The sequence below is a fragment of the Apteryx mantelli genome, chromosome Z (assembly GCF_036417845.1).
Source record: "Apteryx mantelli isolate bAptMan1 chromosome Z, bAptMan1.hap1, whole genome shotgun sequence".
Lineage (NCBI taxonomy): Eukaryota > Metazoa > Chordata > Aves > Apterygiformes > Apterygidae > Apteryx > Apteryx mantelli.
The window spans coordinates 5,044,579-5,063,453 of NC_090020.1; the positions used below are offsets into that span (position 1 = coordinate 5,044,579).

General features: G+C 38.2%; 1 protein-coding gene across 5 annotated transcripts in view; it reads right to left on the bottom strand.

Annotated features, from left to right (window-relative positions):
* Positions 1 to 2,319: 2,319 nt before the first annotated feature.
* The window catches only part of TEK (TEK receptor tyrosine kinase), a 40,844-nt gene continuing 24,288 nt past the window's right edge, over positions 2,320 to 18,875 (bottom strand). The window contains exons 5-23 of one of the 5 annotated variants that reach the window (XM_013946691.2): positions 18,546 to 18,677; positions 17,350 to 17,490; positions 16,489 to 16,617; positions 15,254 to 15,408; positions 14,349 to 14,490; positions 13,814 to 13,975; positions 12,785 to 12,919; positions 11,736 to 12,029; positions 10,132 to 10,431; positions 9,436 to 9,593; positions 7,992 to 8,202; positions 6,901 to 7,011; positions 6,349 to 6,539; positions 6,085 to 6,198; positions 5,114 to 5,184; positions 4,480 to 4,520; positions 3,293 to 3,389; positions 2,731 to 2,830; positions 2,320 to 2,621 (exon numbers count right to left, since the gene is read on the bottom strand). In XM_013946691.2, coding sequence (XP_013802145.1) covers positions 2,547 to 2,621; positions 2,731 to 2,830; positions 3,293 to 3,389; positions 4,480 to 4,520; positions 5,114 to 5,184; positions 6,085 to 6,198; positions 6,349 to 6,539; positions 6,901 to 7,011; positions 7,992 to 8,202; positions 9,436 to 9,593; positions 10,132 to 10,431; positions 11,736 to 12,029; positions 12,785 to 12,919; positions 13,814 to 13,975; positions 14,349 to 14,490; positions 15,254 to 15,408; positions 16,489 to 16,617; positions 17,350 to 17,490; positions 18,546 to 18,677 — 2,759 coding nt within the window. In that variant the 3' untranslated portion in view covers positions 2,320 to 2,546. Of the gene's footprint in view, positions 2,622 to 2,730; positions 2,831 to 3,292; positions 3,390 to 4,479; positions 4,521 to 5,113; positions 5,185 to 6,084; positions 6,199 to 6,348; positions 6,540 to 6,900; positions 7,012 to 7,991; positions 8,203 to 9,435; positions 9,594 to 10,131; positions 10,432 to 11,735; positions 12,030 to 12,784; positions 12,920 to 13,813; positions 13,976 to 14,348; positions 14,491 to 15,253; positions 15,409 to 16,488; positions 16,618 to 17,349; positions 17,491 to 18,545; positions 18,678 to 18,875 lie in introns of those variants that run through there. The other 4 variants (XM_067315546.1, XM_067315548.1, XM_067315545.1 and 1 more) reach the window with 4 other exon arrangements.

Here is an 18,875-nt window from a genome sequence, read left to right on the forward strand (position 1 = left end):
TCAATAGCTGTGTATGAGAGGATATAGGAAAATTAAGGCTGTGCTATCAGCAAAGAGAGCATGGGGTAGACAGACGCTGTAAACTTGTGCATAGAAGTAGGTAGGTGTAGATAGGCAGAGGTGTATGAAGAATGTTAGGGTGTGGAGAATTTAGGATAATGAAAAACTGCTGGGAGCTGATAGCCCTTATGCTCTCGGAAGCAGAAAAACAGACAGAAGACTCTTGGAGGAGGAGGGAATATGGAATCTGATGTATTGTGCTGTGGAAGAGAGCATGCAACCCACTAGTGATTAAGCTGAAAACCTTTACTGACCACTCATTCCCATGAATCATGCTTTCCTGTGCTAGACAGCAGACAGCAAAATCTAGCTATCAAACCTGAGAAAGCCAGTACATGTTCCAAGTACAGAAGTAATTTAACTGAGATTGTGATGCAACTAGTGAATAATTTTTAATAGCTGTAGCTCTGCAATATATAAATTGAATAGAGACATTTGGAGGTGTTTAGGATTATTATTCTGTGTATTTTTAAAATGGTGATTAAAGCTGATCTTAAAATTTTACCACAACAGATTAGAAAATTAATGCATGCCACAATGTTAACTAGAGATATAAAGAACATTTTCAAGGACATATTTAAATGACCTTCAGCTAAATTTACAGTGAGATTCAAGCACTTAATGCAGACTGTATTAAGGCCTATTGGACTGCTGAATGACCCTGATTCTTTTCCTTTGTGGCCTGTTGATCAAAGTAAAAGTTTCCCACAGAAGAAGAGTCTCATATCAAAGTAGCAGAATAGTCAGTAGCGTTGTCTGCTCTTTAGGGAATGAGACGATCCATTTTTAGACCCATGAGAAATTGTTTATAGAAAGTGGAACAGTTTCAGGAGAAGTTGTTAGCTACCTTTGTCTGGCAGCCTAGCCAGCCCAAGAAGGGGTTCATTCCTGGTCACTTTGCTGACCTGTAGGAGTCTGCTCAGACAGCAGAATGCAATTTCCATGCTTCAAGGAAATGCCCTGCCAAGTAGTCTTTTATGAAAGTTATAGTGTTTTTTTCTCTGTTCTCATTTGGAGTTATTTTACTAAGATTGCATTGGTACAATCAGTCTGTTCACTCTTTGTAAACTCAGATTGTAAGAGTTGGACTTGCAGTGCAAGCTCTGCCTATTTCACAACCGCACAAGTGATGTCAACATTCTTCTTCAGCCCTTTCAATAAGACTTCTAGTGCTTTTCCTTTTCGAGTCAGAACTGATGTATGCTCGCAGTGTAACTTTGTACTCTGGTATGATATCCCTCCCTTGTACCCATCCGCATATCCATACATAAACCAAGCATCAGAAGGGTAACCCTTCTCTCCATCCCTTTCCCCTCCTGCCCCAAAGTCCTAGGGAGTAATTCACACATCTAGAGTCACTGTGATCTGATAGCCAGTTATGGGCTGGTAAGTCATTGGTGATGAGGGGAACAGGAGTGCAAAGCTCAAGGTAAACTATTTGTAAAGTTTGAATAGGGTAAGTCTTGCAGGATCCCAAGTGGTTGGCTTGTTGCCAGAAGCTCAGGACAATCCTGCCTCTAATGGTCTAACCTGAGAACTAGGAGACATTTCTGGCAGGCCAAATATCACTGTTTTAGAGCATTTTAGTTAAATATTTTTAAGAGGTCATACCATACTAAAGCCTACATTAAGGGATAAGATAAGCAAAAGCAAGTAAACCCTGCTTCTATATAATTAGGTAGTAATTTATAATCATGCAGTGAAATTATTAAATGAAATACAAATTGCAAAAACTTCATGTATATCCAGGCTAATTATAAAAATGTTTTACAATATGCAGTATCTGCCTTAATCCCATGCTTCATGATAATTGCCATATGGCTGTCTCAGCTTCAAACACTTCAATATATATGTGTATTTTTTCCAGTTAGGCAAACTTTGATATTTAGCATAGAAATTGGTTGTTAAACTGCACAATGAAAGAACAATAACATTCATTGTATCTTACAAGTGTCAGAATTTTTGAACAAATTATTCCTACTAGCATACTTTCATATGCAAATAGGAGAGGCTTACTTAATAATTATTCTCGATGAGGATACTGTATTGACATCTGCTTGTAACTTGCACTTTCACATTGAGCTTACCATTTCTGTTTGGATTGCAATGAAATGTATAACTTGCTATAAGATAGTGATTTTGCTATCAGTAGTTCTTGGAAAGTGTCAAAAATATCTAACAGGGCAACACATAATACAATACTATAACTGTATACGTACACTTTATCTACATGTCTAGAAAAAAACTACACATGAAACAGCAGATTTCATGACTTTAGTCCATTCCTACTCAGAACAGTATGTACACTTGTGAAGCCTGTGGAGGCAGAGGTTACCGTGTGAAATACACATAGATATCTGTAGTTAAACAACATTTTACAGTTAGAGCTATACAGAGTTCTACATGTCACATCACATTTTGGGCTCTGGAAGACTGAGTTTTGGGTTTCTTTAATACATCATTGAAGAATGAAGATTTTTCCTGTCTTAAGCAGCTTCTTCAGCGGAGCAATCAATGCCTGCGTAGGTAAACTTCTCATATAGGGTGGTATTCACATATGTCTAGGGAGAAAATTTTTTGAAAGTGTCATAAAAGCTGCATTGCCTCAAGAACCCTAAACTATACTGAGATTATTCATGGCCTAATTCTTGTCTAGGAATTCATTCTTACCTTTCTTTCTTCTAACATCCTGTTCAGTGACACCAGTATCTGAGCAAACGATGGTCTTTCATATGGTTTCTCTCTCCAGCACTGTCTCATTAGGTCATACCTTTAAAAATCAAACACCAGCACATGATGGTTTAGACACATAAGTTAAAGCTGCAATTTCATGTTTACTGAAAGATTGTGTTAGACATTCTGTTTTTCAAATAAACTTCATAGCTGGATTTGCATTTCCCACAGCTGTTTGCTATCTGGAAAAAAATTTCTTTTTTCCTGGAATAATCAAAATGTTCTCTTTGAGCTGAAGCCTAGCCATGTTGTGCAAAGAACAGGATATTTGGCAGAAACAGAGAGCCTGGGAAAGGGTTCATGGCAAATAAGGGTGCATGCTGGGTAGAAAAGACCTTAAATAATTATTTCCACTTCCACATCCTATTTAAAGTTAAAAGAAATTGTGACTTGTGTATTTTCCTGGCGAAGAAGAAAAGTCTCTTGTAGAGATCATGTGTCTTGTATAACAGATGCTATTTTGTGTTGTTTTGTTTTGTTTGCGGAGGTAGTTACTTACACCTCATCATCACAATTCAGAGGCTTTTCCAGTCTGTACCCTTGAGGCAATTTTTCATAGAGTTCTGCACATGTCATTCCACAGTAAGGTGTTCCACCTAAAACAGAGTTTAGTCATTGTCATGAACACTTTCTTCATAGGTTTTTGTAAATGAAAATCTAATTTTAGCAGAAATGAAAAAGAATGATTGACTCGGATAAATTAGTCCAACTTTAGGTTGTTTGTTGCAGCTACTCTTTTGTTGTTAATGTTTCCACACTGATTAATGCACAGCAGTGTAGAGAAAAAGACAGACACTTTTATCATCTGCAGGGCTGGCCCAAATTTCTTTACAGTTCCAAGGACCTGCATCTGATTTAATTTGAAATGATTTTGCAGTACCCTCAGTGCTGATAGGTAAGTCATTCCTTCATTAATGTGGTATTAATAAGGTCAGATGTGGATGTATGTAGCTATTACTGTGAAGAAGTTTTCCCCATTTTGCAGCTGTTTAAATGCTAGAACCATGATTCTCCACACTGCAGTGTGTTAGTTCACACCCATATCTAGCACAAACCCATTCTCTTAACAAGGAAAAATGGGCACAAATTAGAGAATAAGAGTTTGGGATTAGTTCCATATGCAATGTGAACCTGAATCAATTTACACCACTTGGCCAGCAGACACTTCAAGACTAGTGATAAAGAGTATGTAACACAGTCATTTTGAATGTTTTGAGGCTGTACCGCAAGTATCGTGAATAGTAGTGTTTGCAGAATTGAGCTCAAAGTTTTATTTGAAGATGAATCTTTAAAAATCTTTCTTCTACACTACCTGGAGGAAGAGAAGTCTGGCAGAGAAATCCTTAAAATGTAGGTCTTGATTTAAAACTCAAGGCATAAACCTCCAAGCATGTTGGATTAGGGCCCTAAATCATGTGATAGGCTGGATTTTTACATTTAGATATTGCTTATGTTTTGTAGTACAATGAAAACATGGTAGCTTTGTTGTTGTTATTTAGAATGGTACCAGAATTGAAAATGGGACAGTCATTTTTCCAATTATATTGAAGCTAAGTCAGATTTAGTGAAATAGAAAGAAAAAGATGGAGTATGGTTGAAAGCAAGACATGCTTTAATAGATTGAGTGAATGGATCTAGACTGGCCCGGATTTGTTTATTTCTGTAGTGTGAAATCCAGATACTTACCTAAACTAACAATTTCCCATAACAGGACACCATATGACCATCTGCAACAGAGGGATATAATTCAGAGTGCAACAAGAATGCAACAAGATGTCATATTTCAAAATAGATAGTTTTGCTAACATTTTGAGAAAACAGAGAAGTGCGATTCATTCTTTTCATTTTTTCTTACTGTTTTTGCATAATGATGGGGTTCTTAAAATCAGAGTATATGGAGTGAGATCCTCAGTAAAATTTATTCTCTTAAGTCTGTCCTGTACTAGACTGTTCTCTCGTAGAAAATAGCACTATTGCAGAATTGTTTTGCCAAATACTAACTCCAATTTCCTGACTAAAATACTGAGTTCCTTTGGGTCTTTGAAGGATTCAGCAGAATTCTGTTTCAAATAACAAATATAGCTAAATTAGTGCCCCGAATTCAATTACGTTATGGACTTAGAAGAATGTCAGATATTGATGATGAAATAAAAATAATTTCTTGGTTTTATTGTTTTTTTTTCCCTTGCCATTTGCTCACTCTTATGCTGACACAATTACTGATTTTTCTGAGTTAAGAGTGGATGTCTCATCTTAGTTGTCAAACTTTATTTCATACCTATAAGGATATGTATTAAAAAAGTTTGGAAAACATACTTACACATCACTGTTTGTGGTGTAGACACTGTAATTCAAAGACTCAATTGCCATCCATCGCACTGGAAGCCGTCCCTGGAAATTTTTCATTAAAGTCAGTTTGTTAGTGGATGGAATACCAATACTGCAATTTATGCTTTTTTTTTTTTCCCTCCAAAAGTTACATTAATGAAAAATTAAATCAGGCAAGCCAGTGTTATCAAGTACAGTAAATAGACTTACTAGCGTTCCACAACTTGAGTCGTACATTTATTTTCCAGAGGTACAGTTCCCACTAAGGCTAACAAAAATTTATCAAACCAGGGTCAAGAGGTAATGGAAATAATTCTTGAGTGATGCCTTACTATGCCTCTAAGCATTCCTGTCCCTTTGTCCATAAGATGTTATTCATGGTCTGTGAGTGAATGAGGTTCATTAGGCATCTTCCTCTTCCAGAGCCCCCAAAGCATTAGCTCTGGACAGCTGCTTCTTTTTCTGCCCAGATCCTCACATGCCTTTGGTTATCATCTTCTTAACTTGGGCCTCATTCAGTATAATTAGACCAGCTTGTCAGCTGAAGAAATTCTGATATGGAAATTTAATTTTCATAGCTGTACTGATGTACACACATGCACATATCCTATTTGTATATCAAATATATATTATATATATTTAATGAAATTTGACTGAGTCTGATAACTAGCTTGCAAAATCAGTTATTTTAGAGTTATTTTAGTTTTATTATCAATTATTCATATAATTCATTTTCAATTATATTGTATATGATAAATATTGTACAGAATTGCTTTGCGAGTAAGGTAGGTATGTATAGTTATAAACTTTTTATATAAGTATTTATTCACTTTAATACATAATATATAAACAGTTAAATAGTAGGTATGAGTATGATTTTGTTTACATAAAAACACATGAAAAGAGACAAGAAAATAAAAAATGAGGAAACGGACTATAGAAGCAATTTGTTTTGATCCTTACCATGGTCTTCTTAACATAAACTTCTTGACCTCTTGATAAGCCAAAGTCAGCTATTTTTGCAACATAATTTTCTCCAACCAAGATGTTTCTTGCTGCCAAATCTCGGTGAATAAACTAAAATTTGAAAAATAGAAATCAGCATGGTATTTATGAGCTTTGCACATACTATTTAATGCTATATTGAAAATTGCGGGCATTCAGAATAAAAACCAAAACCAAAGGAAACTGCTGTGCTTTCAGTGAGTAGAGAGTTTTAGGACTAACCTGTTTCTGGCTTAAGTAGTCCATCCCTCTAGCGACATCTGCTGCAAAATGCAGAAGTTGCTGAGAGGAAAGTGTAGATGCAGTACTGTTGGCAATAGCAAATGCTGGGTCTGTCTCTAGCACTCTGCTTTTCCGAAGGAAGTCCAGTAAATTTCCATGGGGGGCATATTCAATTGCAAGATAAAGATACCCTAATGTAAAATCAGATAGCACATCACAAGGTAAGAGATGGCTAATAATAGTGTTTGGGCACTTATACCACTGTGGATAAGAAAAACAAAAACCAAAAAAATAAAACAGACAAGATGGGAAATACCGAACAATGTGATTTCTGTGTGCAGAAAAGGCTTTAGAGCTACTGATAAGCATCATCATTTTTGGAAGATTTATGTGGTTTTGTAGCTCCAAAACCAGATTTTTTGTTGTTTTTTTTTCAATTGAAATGCTGCACAGAAAGGCCTGCTCATGAAATGATGTTTCTATGGACTATATGGGCTATACTGTTTCTTTTTTTTAACTAACTTAAAATACATGTACTCAAGAGTCTCTTACCCCGATGTTCACATGCTCCCAAAAGATTTATGATGTTGGGATGATGACCAAGCTTACAAAGAACTTCAAGTTCTCCAGCAAAGTCTCTGTGATCATCTTTTGAGGCATACTCTGAAAATCAAATCAATGTATGTTTACATTTTCATTTCAACTGAATTTATGACCATATCATTGTTAATTAGGATGACTCTGGGTTGCATGGGGCACTACTACCTCATGCCCAAAAGAAAGAGGAAAAAACTCTAAGACATACCCATTTTTACTGAAAAAAGTAGGATTTTTCAATTGAAAGAAAAAAAAAGAAAGATGTAATGTTATGTAGCAGCCATTTGCAGAAAAAGAAAGTATCTTAATATACTAGATATGTCATTTATTTGAGAATATAAAATGTTGTAACATTGTATGAATCTAACTGCCTAGGGATCTTTCCTGTTTTGTGCTGTTGATTATTTCAGCCTGCATACAGACCTTGGCTCTTTTTTACTGATCTTCATACTTAATGTCTCCTAATTTCCCTAGAAGATGATCTAGTGAATTACAGGAAAATATCTAAGTTCTTGCAATATTCTAAGTATTACAGGTCTCTCTGAAACGTGGCAGTCAAGCCCAGTAAGTACAAAGAGAGTTAAGTGATACTCACAATACATATAAGATACACAGATACAGTTCTCTCTGAACTACTGAGTTAAGGCAAGGTGAGCAAATGCTGTGCCCCAAGGTTAGGTTTGTGCTATTATCTCTATGAAATGCATCTCCAAATAACTCCCATTTTGCAGATAGTGTAGCATGAAGCTCATGTTTATGAATTGAAAAATAGATGATACTATTAGCAATTATTATTAGCAGTAAATATTAGCTATTAAAAATAAATATGGAGCTGCAACTTGGCAGAGCAGAAATGCAGTCTTTGCTGGGACACAAATCTTGGCCAGGTGACAGCTGATGTGATTTCGTTAGTAACTTTGAATACTAAGTATTTAAATTTATTTTGGGGCTTGGAGAGGTCTATTCAGTCTTATGGTGGGCAGTCTTATGGTGGGCAACACTTGAACAACCAACCGACAGAAGTCTTTGTCTCTGAGCATTACTACCTTTCATTCTTTTAATTGCAGCATCCATGCGTAAGCCATCCTTCTTAATTCGTGCTTTCAGGACTTGCCCAAAGTTACCTTCCCCAATCACATCTTGAAATTTGATGTCGTTCCACTCGAGAACTGGATAAATAGTGGGATCTGGGCTGTTTTTGGCTTTCCTGCTCAGGGTGAGAGTACTGGAGTTAAACTGTACAGCTGGCTCTTCCCTCTGTAAACAGAATTAAACAAATGGCATCAACTGTGGTTTACACCTTCCAATGCTCTGATTATACTCCCTGAGTGTGTGATCACTCATGTACATATGCAGAGCCTGGTCCATTTCTTGCTTACACCAAGTACAGTAGAAAAATTATGCCTACTTTAGACACTGACTGCATCAAGCACCACACACTAGTGTCCAGATCCACAAAATTATTTGGGGTCCTTATTTATACCCAAGTACCTTTGTACACTTGGGCCTTCTGAACAATTTTGTTATAATCATCTTGAGGACCGAAGGAGATGGGCAAAAATGGTCTGGTAAAATTGCTCTCAAAGCCAGTTTTAAGTCTTGGGGTAAGATTTATCTCATATTAGGATTGATTAAATCCTGCACCAGTCAGGCTCAATAAGAAGATTTGAGGAAAGAAGAAACAAGAAAAGAAAAGAGAAAATAATTCTTTGTACTTGAGGAGACACTTCAATTGCACATGCCCACAAAACACTTTTATGCAAAAAGGTTCAGAACAAAGATCATGAGCTGTTCTGTGTGCCCTGGGGACTGATCATCATCTTGGACAAACACACCTGCAGCCCCCTTTATATGAAACAACCCGTACAGATCCAGTCATAGCAGCTCTTCAGCCCAGCTTCATTCTGCTTCACAGGTGAGAAGGCGGAGGGATGCAGAAACTCCAGCAGGGCATATATAGCACAGATGAAGCACAGATAATCCCAGCAGCTCTTTCTCTGTCTCTACGCAATGTTACAGCCTTCAGCAATTTCCAGTCCTCCTCACAGCAAGGACTATGATGCTGCCATTGGCTGATCCCTGGTTTGCTGTTCCCAGGTTGAAAAGCCATGCAAAGCAGTTGCTGATGCTCAAAAGCAACAATAAAAAGTCCTGCAGTTTTCAGCATAGGGCACAACTTTACAAAGGGAGGATGTGCACCTCTATTCTGTCTAGCTCACTAGTTTTCATACACAAGTGCAGCAAAACAGAGAAGGGAGATGTATAAAGCATGTGCATCTTTTTTCAAGTCAGGCTGTCTACCTCTTAGCCTACAAATATGATTGCTTCAGCTCTGGATCACTAGCAAGTAAGTTTTACAACATTAGTGCTAATTGCACACATGAAAAGAAGACTATATTTAGAAAGGCTGAAGAAAAGAAAATGGAAAAAATAGGAAAAGATGGGGCCAAAATGAATAACTGCACTGTCTCAGGAAAACTGGAAACTCACCACCACATTTTGGAAAGCCTGAGCCATTCTGCGCTGGAAGTTGGCTCGCTTTAACTGTAGCATGATGAGAAAGGCCAGGAGAATTGTTACACAGGTCATCCCTGCTGAGCCAAGAATAGCAATAAGCAGCATTTTCCCTCCCTTTGATTCATATGGAGCTGTTGATGAAGCACAAAAAGAGGTCTTCATTACTTCCAGCTAACTCTGAAAGAACTATGGACAATGCGTAGCTAAATATTCTCATCTTGTAGACAAACAGTATAAAGACATAGAAATACATTTCTTTGTTCTCCAAAAGTGTCACAGACACTGGATGCTCTGATTTTTAGATGTCTGAGAAGCCGCAGCTCCTCTTGAATTTGGGCAGACATGCAACTTCACTGCAGCATGGCTAATCTCTATAGAATTCACTAGAGAATACAAGTCAGAGGTCAAACTCAGTGATGTAAAAATCCTATACTCAGCTCATTTAATTTATGAGCTGTTGGGCTGTTGCTAGTGGATATACACCAGTGTTGTATGTTGCCATTTTGCTAAGGCCATGCAATGAGCTGAGAATCAAACTCTGGTGCTGCTGTGTCAAGTGTCAAAAATCAGAGCAAAAGCAAAGTAATAAATTAATTTTTAAGGCTTTACTACAGTTAACTGGCCTATACTACCAGCCCTAGTTTGTGCAAATCCAGCATGCTGACCAACCTTTAGTTTCTGGAAGAGTCTTCAATTCAAACGATGTGTTTGGGTTGCTTAAGCCAATGTTATTTTGAGCATTAATCTGTACCTGGTATACAGTGTTTGGCTCAAGCCCCTTGAGATGGTACTGAGTAATGGTGGTGTTCTTTATGATAATATCAATGTGGTTGTACTCAGCCTTGCCATAAATTTTGTAGCTGATGATGATGGAGGAGATGGAATGACCCTCAGCAGTTGTCCAAGAGATGACAGAGGATGTGTCTGTGGTGTTAGAAAACCGGATGTTGTAGGGTGCAGGAGGGATTCCTGCAAACAAACACAAGCACAAACAAAACGTTCTTGTGTATATCCACATCTTTCTCATTCCATGAGTGGGGCAAATACTTTCCTCAGTGTTCTTGTTGTGCTAAACAAGCAGAATTTTGTTGACAAGCTATGCTAACTGAATCCAATTGTTTTTGCACTTGATGTGCTATCATCCATATTGCAGTACTTCTTAGCACTTCCAGCAGAGTTTAGAGTGGCATTCAGCATGCCTCTATCCTTGGAAAAAGATGTGAATGCTCCAGACAGTACTGCAAGACAAAGTTATTGCCTTCATGTTAATGCAGAAGGGGCTTGTTTATTCCTATACAAATTTGTCATCTCTATGTGATTGCTAGGTCCCATGCTTTCCACTGCTGCAGAGAGCAATCCCCTGTTAGGCTACAGGCTGTTAGAATGAGCAGAAATTGATACCAACACTTCCACAAATTTCATCAGGAAGCTATGAGCAGGACTGAACCCTGGACTTGTGTCCACATCCATGGCTCATAAGCTAAGTACCTATTCCAGGAACACAGTACCCTCATGTTTTTCTTAGTGCATATTGGTGTCAGAGGTCAGGAAACTGGAGTGTCTGGTGACAGCCATTGATATTTCTGTTAATACACATAGGATCTCAGTGAAGGACTCCTCACTGTATGGATTAAGAAGCTTGCCTTTCCAGTGAATGGTGTGGGCAGTGGTGCTTATCAACCAGGCATACTTCAGATAAAGCATCTGTTGTGGCATTATAAAAAGGGAATATACTATTCACTTCAGGAATTCAAGCACGTTCATTGATCTTTAGCACAACATGCTTAACAACCCTCTGCTTTCAGGGTATTTATCTTGCATTGCATCTTCTCTTCTTTAAAGGCTAACTCTTTCAATATTGACATAGCTGAATTGCAGAGTCTGAGTGGTTTTATTTTTTGGAATAACAAAAGAGCTTGGGTTGTGGAACTTTGTAAGTTCATTATTATACAGATAAAAAAATGCTAAATATGTTAGAAGCATCATTCACACTGAAACAGAAAACATGGCCTCCCAAGGTTTTTATTTATTTATTTATTTATTTATTCAATTTTTGGAAAAATTATCAGTATGTGAAATTTTCCAAAGTAAGAATTTCTTTGGACACTGAGCTTATCTTCATAATAATAGTAATAGCAACAAGTGGTCATCAGGAACTGAGTATTACCAGAACAAAGGATTACATTTAGTGGAGTCATTAGCTGATGATAAAGCTCTGATCACTGGGGGAAAAGAGGAAGAATTAAACAGAAGAAAGTGAATCAGCTACTTACTGTCACTGAAAGTCCATGCATACAGATAGTTGCTCCATTCTCCTTGTGACCTGGTGTTCACCCGTACCCTGCACATGTATTGCTGTCTAGGCTCAAGGTCTTTAATGATCAGAGTGGACATATTTCCTGGCACTTGGGTGATAACACTGCTCTCGTCACCATTGTCATTCACACTCTTCCTTTCCACTTCAACATGAATGTCATCCTCTGTCCTCAGTGTTAAAGGATGCCATGACAAATTCAGCGATGTCATACTTTTTGGAAGGAGGGTGAGGCCTTCTGGTGGAGGAAGACCTTGGAGGAGCCACAGTGAGACAGGGAATAACATTTCATGTCTGGTATGCAAGCTAGAATAGGGGTACCAGTTATTCCCTAGTCCCAACCACAGGCCATAGCCTAGAGTGACAAAGGGTAATTCTCTCCCCCTCCCCGTAAATTTGGCAGTAATTATATCTCAGAGGTGTTGATAGGCACAAGGTATCTTATCAACAGCTGTCGGCGTACGTGTTAACCAATGGTTCTCTTCACTGAGCTAGTGATGCACTTTCTAGACATGAGAAGAAGCCAGGTCTTTTGTTATCTTGTCAGACAATTTCTGATGGAATCTTCATTTATTTTGTATGTCAGCATTCAATTTTGGATGTATCCTCAATAGTCTGGAAGCTTTTCAGTGTGTTCAAACATCTTAATTTTAAAAGTAAGCTGATCTAATAGGAAGGAGTGATCCAGAGGAAGGACTGGCATACAAAAGAAGTGATTTCTATTGCCAACTCTGCTGCATGCTCAGACAAAATACGCAAACTTTCCATTCCCTAATTTCCCACCTGTGAATCAGGGAGAATAATAGCTTTGTCTCCCATATAAGGTGCTTTTCTTCACCTCTTATTTTTTTCTTTGCCTGAGATGATTGCTTCAAAAGGCTCTAAATAGACTTCCGGTCAAGCCTCTTCTTTGCTCAAATGAAAATATTCTGGCAGAGGTCAGGGAACAACCCATGGAAGAAAACAGCCAAAGTATCCCCTTCGTAAAAAGCCGAGCTCGTGACATACCAAGCGCAGTCGTTGTGAAGCTGGCCTGTGGTCCAGGATGGCCTTCCCCACCTTCGCCTTGCCGACTCAACTGAACACAGAACTGATACTCTGTTTTTGGTTCCAGATTGTCCAGTCTTTTGGTTGTGCCTTTCACTGAGAACAAAAGGAGAAAGGAACAGAAAAGCCATAATCCATGATGAAAAATGCTAAAGAAGAAAAGGTTTGGAAAATGTTCCAGAATCACAGAAAATAGAAGGTAAGATACTCATGCCCTTCTAGTGCTCTCATGCATTAAGGCAAACTATTTAAAAGTATAGAACACTTATTATTAATGAATGTGGCATAAGCCAGTCATAGCCACTTGGGCTCAGTCGAAGGGATATTTCCATCTGCCCTTCCTTCAGGACAGAACAAGACTGATTGAGGTAGTGTGTTTTATTTGTGCACACTTTGTATGATCTTGAGTTAATGTAACAATTATTTGTTACTTGTTAAAGTTCCTGTAATGTTTTCTATAATATTTTCGGTCTTCCCTGGAGTCATAGTAAAACAGGGCTGGAAGAGGTCATCTATGTCACAAGCAGGTTCAATTTTACTTGTACCTTTCCTGATGAATTTTATATATATATATATATATATAGTCTAAATAAAAAGGTATTTGTCTAAATAGATGACATGATAGATTAGAAGAAAGACTGTAAATGTTCCAGGACAGTCCCACGCTGCTCGCTGTTTTTGAAAACCTGTTATGTGCAGGGGAGTTTTCAACAGCTGAGCCCAACACTGAGGACTATTTAACTTGGCAGAGAGGAGAACCTTTTTGTCACTTCAATAGACCCTTTTATTTAACTGCTATTGGTGTGCCACATTCACGTTAACATTATGCCATAATGATATACGGAAAGTTACATGTCCAGTCATAAAAGATTAAATGTTTATAGACTGTAGAGTCTTTAAGTCTAGATTAAGAGCAGGAACCGCATTATAAATATGTTTCAGCATGCAGCTAAAGTTTGGTTTTGATAGAATTAAGCACAGGACTCTTACCTTCCACAGACATCCAGGACTGATAATGTTTTGCTGGCTTGTATAGGAGTTTTGTTGAAACAACAGGTCCATCTCCAAGATGTAATTCAGCATTGATATCAATAATGAGAAAGTTATGTCCACTGTCTGTCAGTCTTGGAGCATACTGCGGCACAGGAGGAACTGAGCAAGAATGCAAGTATTAAAACAGTCTTTTAATTCCCTATCTCAGTAAAACCCTGGCACCTTCCTAGATTTACAGGAAAATGGGAGAGGTTCTTCCGAACCCTTACAAAATAGGAGTTTATAGCCTAAAGCTGACGATTTAGATCTTTCCAAGAATACCCATGTTTTCTTTCAGTTCTTGCCATCACACTTATTTTTAAATACACATAATTAGGATGCTGCTTATAACAGGCTTCTGTTCGTATTCTGACTGTAGATATTTATTCAAACATTCTTCTGCAGTTCAGAGAATAGAAGCCCTGCCATGTTAGATTATAAAGCTGCCTTTAAAAACAGAGGCAAAGACATGAGAAGAGATTCATACTCTTACCTTTAACTGTAACTTGAAATGGTTTTTCTGCCATTCCTGCCACTGTCTGCACACTGCAGACCCAGGTTCCTGTATCGCGGGGCTGGATTCGATTAATAGTAAACATAGCTTCAGAGCGATTATTAGTAACAATTAGGGAAGGCTGAAATGACAAAACATACAGGACCTGAAAAATGCAATCATTTAAAAAAGTCCTCATGTCACTTTTCTCACAGATTAGGAACGCATCCAGAGGTTAATGAAGTAAGCAGAGAGGACCCATGTCAATTCCATATGCTTTTTATTTGCTCCAACTCACAAGTCCATCTACTGTAGGTGAGGAACCTCATCTGGCAACTGCTAGGTTTTATCATTTCCTTCTGTTTAAATCAACAGCTTTACAATTACTTTTTCAGTCTTTGTATAACAGATGTAACTTTGATCCACAAGGCTGACTGAATAATCACCGAGTATTTCAGATAGTAGTTAGTTTCCACTCTATTTAATAGCAAAGCTTACATTTTAACTAGTTCACTATATTGTACAATGAAGCTAGCACTAGATATTTCAATGGACATTTTGCCATTAAATCCAAAAATCAAGACTTCTTTCTCTTCTCACTTTTGAGAATATTGCAATACTCTGACTTACTGGCTGAACAGTACTTAGCATATGTGTTGCTCATGAACCACTGATTATTATTTTGCTTGGTTTGTGGGTGGCCCTTCAAGTCATGTGGTTTCCTGCTATGTTTTAAGCTTCTTTAGCAGGAATACAACAAACAAAGAACAGCAAATAATGAGCAATATGATCATCTCAGAATACTGAAATTTCACATTTTCTTCTTGAAAGGCATAGTGTACACTAACTACAAACAGAGTCAGTAAATATCAGAAATAATAAGAAGTAATTGATCAGGAACCTACCTTAAGGACAGTTCCATCTTGTTTCAACAGTTTAAATTCTTCAGATTTAGGAAGTGGCATGCCTGTAGCTATACAAAAAGGCTTGAACTCTACGCCAGAATTGAGTTCCACAGGATCTAGTAAGTTTTCTATCTGAGGTGAAAGATCTGCTGAACCTACAGAAGGTATATAGTAATTATAGTATCATCCTTCAGACAGAACTTGACAAAGGCAGCACCAAAACAGAGGTAGGCATAAAATGAACACGGACTCTGGACAGCATAGACGCCTTAGGTGTTTGGCTCTCCCTTCACTTACATAGGCATACACAAGCATGAAGTTTGCCAAAGTCAGCACCGTTACATCAGTGTAAAACTGGTGTGAGAAGAAACATAAGGTCTGTGTGCTTTCCCTTCCCTTCCCCTCCCCTCTTTTTTGTTCTTTCTGTCATTCTAAGCACATACAGTCTAGCTACGGTAAAATCATGCACATATTTTGTACTGAATGTGCAATATTGATCTGCTTTTCATTACCTCGGTTTATAAGAGCACAGCGAAATCACAACAGTATAGAATTGTCTGGTTGGATTATGGTCTTATTTCTCTACTTGTTTTTGTGCTTAAAGCTTTTACAAATTAACAGTAGGTTTGTCAGTTTCTTTATCAAGCAGAAATAACAGATGATGAGTGTATTTTATAAAATACTCAGCCTTGCCTGAATTCCAAGGATGATATGAGATAACAACCGCTTGATTGCATTGCCTCCCATTCAGCTCCGCAAGCCTAACTTATGTCTCAGAGAGACAGAGCTGCTTTAAACTCTGGCGTTGACCTGCTGTTTCAGACATCAGTTTTAGACCACCATGAGACAGATGCCAGGAGTGTATGCAGCTGAACAAGAGGTAGGCAATGGTAAGGCACCATGAGCCTATGTAAAAGTTATCACTGCCACCATGATGTGCAACTTGTGTCAGTAATTGATGCTAAGGTCAGTGTAAAAGCCTAGGGTTTGCAAATCTACCTCTAACAAAAGCAATGTCAGATGCAGCTGTTGCATACTAGCCTACTAAATTCACCTTATGGTGCAAAGGTTTAAAAACACTGCATTGCAATGAGGGTATCTTGATGTGTCTGGGCCCTGGGAATGTAATGGGCAGTTCACAGATACCAGCCTGGAGTGGAAATGTTATAGCAGCACGAAGAGCAGTTTCAGTCACACTGGGAAAAGCCATTTACTACCGTGTTACCTTGCTTTACCTTCTTTTTCACATTGCAGACCATGCCAGCCGAGGGAGCAGATGCAGCCCTTAAATCTGTCGCACGTCCCTCGATTGTGACAATTACATTTGAGTTTGCAATCAGACCCATAAAAGCCAGCTTTGCACTCTGCAAGTATGTATATTCCCAGTTAGTATAAAGATACTAAAAAATGTCCTCCATTAGTTTTCAGTCTATCATCTCATGTGTCAAATCTCTAACAGGGCTTACTTCCCCCAGCTGTGCTGACACTACACATATTAACACTAAATCATCTACAGGAAATCCTGAGAACCTACTAGCATCAAAAAAATGGAACATATTTGTATCCGTGCCTGTCTTTTTTAGGATAGATGCCACTGTGGAAGCATCTTCAATCCCAAAACTTGTTGTTTCATTCACACTGGGGTAGTGTCCAAAGGCTTCATCTGAGTTATAGCACCATTGAGCAAGATGGTACATCCTCATAAACAAGGATTTAATTCATGTGCCAAAGTGATTGCCATCTGATTAGAATGAATGAGTCTGATTATGCTCAGTATTGTGCAGCAGTGGACCTATGATAGGCACTAAATCACTCAGTATGACTTGTAGAAATACATCAGGACTGTAGCTGTTAAAAAAAATTTAATATCTCAGCAGAACATCAATGCATTTTGCAGAATAAATTGAATAATTTGCAACTTTACTGTATCCCTCCTATAAGCATCTGAAATGCTCCTGTGTGATAAGTAAATATTATCCCTTTTTTACAGAATGGGAGAAATCCTGTCTCTGACCCTCCCCTGTTACTTCCCTTCTGTATTTTCTAAGTCCAACACATTATGGTCTCTTCAGCCTTCCCCATATTCTTGACTATACCTTTGTCACATTCCAGTCCCATCCATCCTGCAGCACAAGAACAACCATATGGATCTGGTAGACAGAACATATAATTTCTGCAGCCAGAGTTTTCTTTACAGCTCTCTTCACATGTTCTGCCAAATGTATTGGCTCCACAAGCTGTTGAAGGGAGAGAGAGGAAGAATGTCCCAACAGCATTAAGTCTGGAAAAGAGCTATTGCTTCCAGTGATTCAGCTGTAGACAATACTAAAGACGAAGAAAAATGAAAAATAGCATTTTTAACATACAAGTATTAGGTCTATTAACATCCATAAAATGTTAAGCCACTGCTGCACTAAGGGTAAGTCAGGCAGCAGAAACAAACATAGCTTTCTCTCATAGGAGGATCCATCAGCAAAGCACCTATTGCTTTGGATATTTTGAGACAGAGCTTCAGCAGTAAGCCCTCTTTCTATACCTATTTTAATATAGAGTGAATGAACAGTGCCATGAAAACCAACTTGCCTTCTCAGAGGTCAGCACATGTGAAACTGCTCAGCTCAAGGTTTTGCTTTTCTGGTATGATCAGTACTACATTAGTGTGGTTCAAATGTCAGCTATTCCAATAGCTTAGCTCTAGTATTTGCAGTACTTCACTTCAGTCAAAGCATTAAGATACGTATTTAGCATCGAGACTCAGAATCTGCTTGGAGAGATCAGTGCAGTGTAGTGTCTGTTCCAGTTATTTCAGAATCAAAACTAATTGTCACAGACATAAATATGCACTAACAGAAATATATGATTAATGTCCCCTTGTGGACACACATCACCCTGTAAGGAGGTGCCAGCTTGTTCAGAGGTAGCCTGGGGATCTCTGACACAGAGACACACTGCATTTCCCAGTGCTGATGTATCCTATCATGCTTTCAAGAATCAGTCAGTATCTTCAAGCAAACTGATTTTGGGGGAACTGGAAACATTTATCCACTCTGGCAACATAATATCTTTTGGGAGAGGAGAGAGAGAAATTAATTCAGAGCCATAAGAACAGCTACACTAGTTCAGATCAAGGGTTCATCTCACCCAGCGTTATCCTGTCTCCAACAAAGGCTCTAAATACATATCTACAAAGAATAAAACAGGGCAAGCATATATGATACTTCCCCCAGTATTCTACCAACCTTCATTACTGTGTACAAATTAATAAGAAATTTGTAAAAAAATGTTTGCTTACCTTTCTCACATGTTTTTCCCATAAAACCAGGGGGACAGATGCATTCTCCAGTATCTTCATGACATATACCATTATTCATGCAATCAGGGCAGTGGGAGTTACAGGAAGGGCCCCACTTCTGAGCTTCACACCCTTTTATGCAAAAGTATAAGGGCATATTTGTTGGGGTTTTGTTCAATAACTAGTCAACCAGTACAGTTCTTTCTGATTAAGGCAAATAATAAAATAAAAACAATAAGATCCGTATGGATCCCCAAAGCCCTGTCCAGATGACCTGGTGTAAGGAGTCACTTTTTCCATTGTGGAAGTGCTCCCATTTCTGGAGTAGAA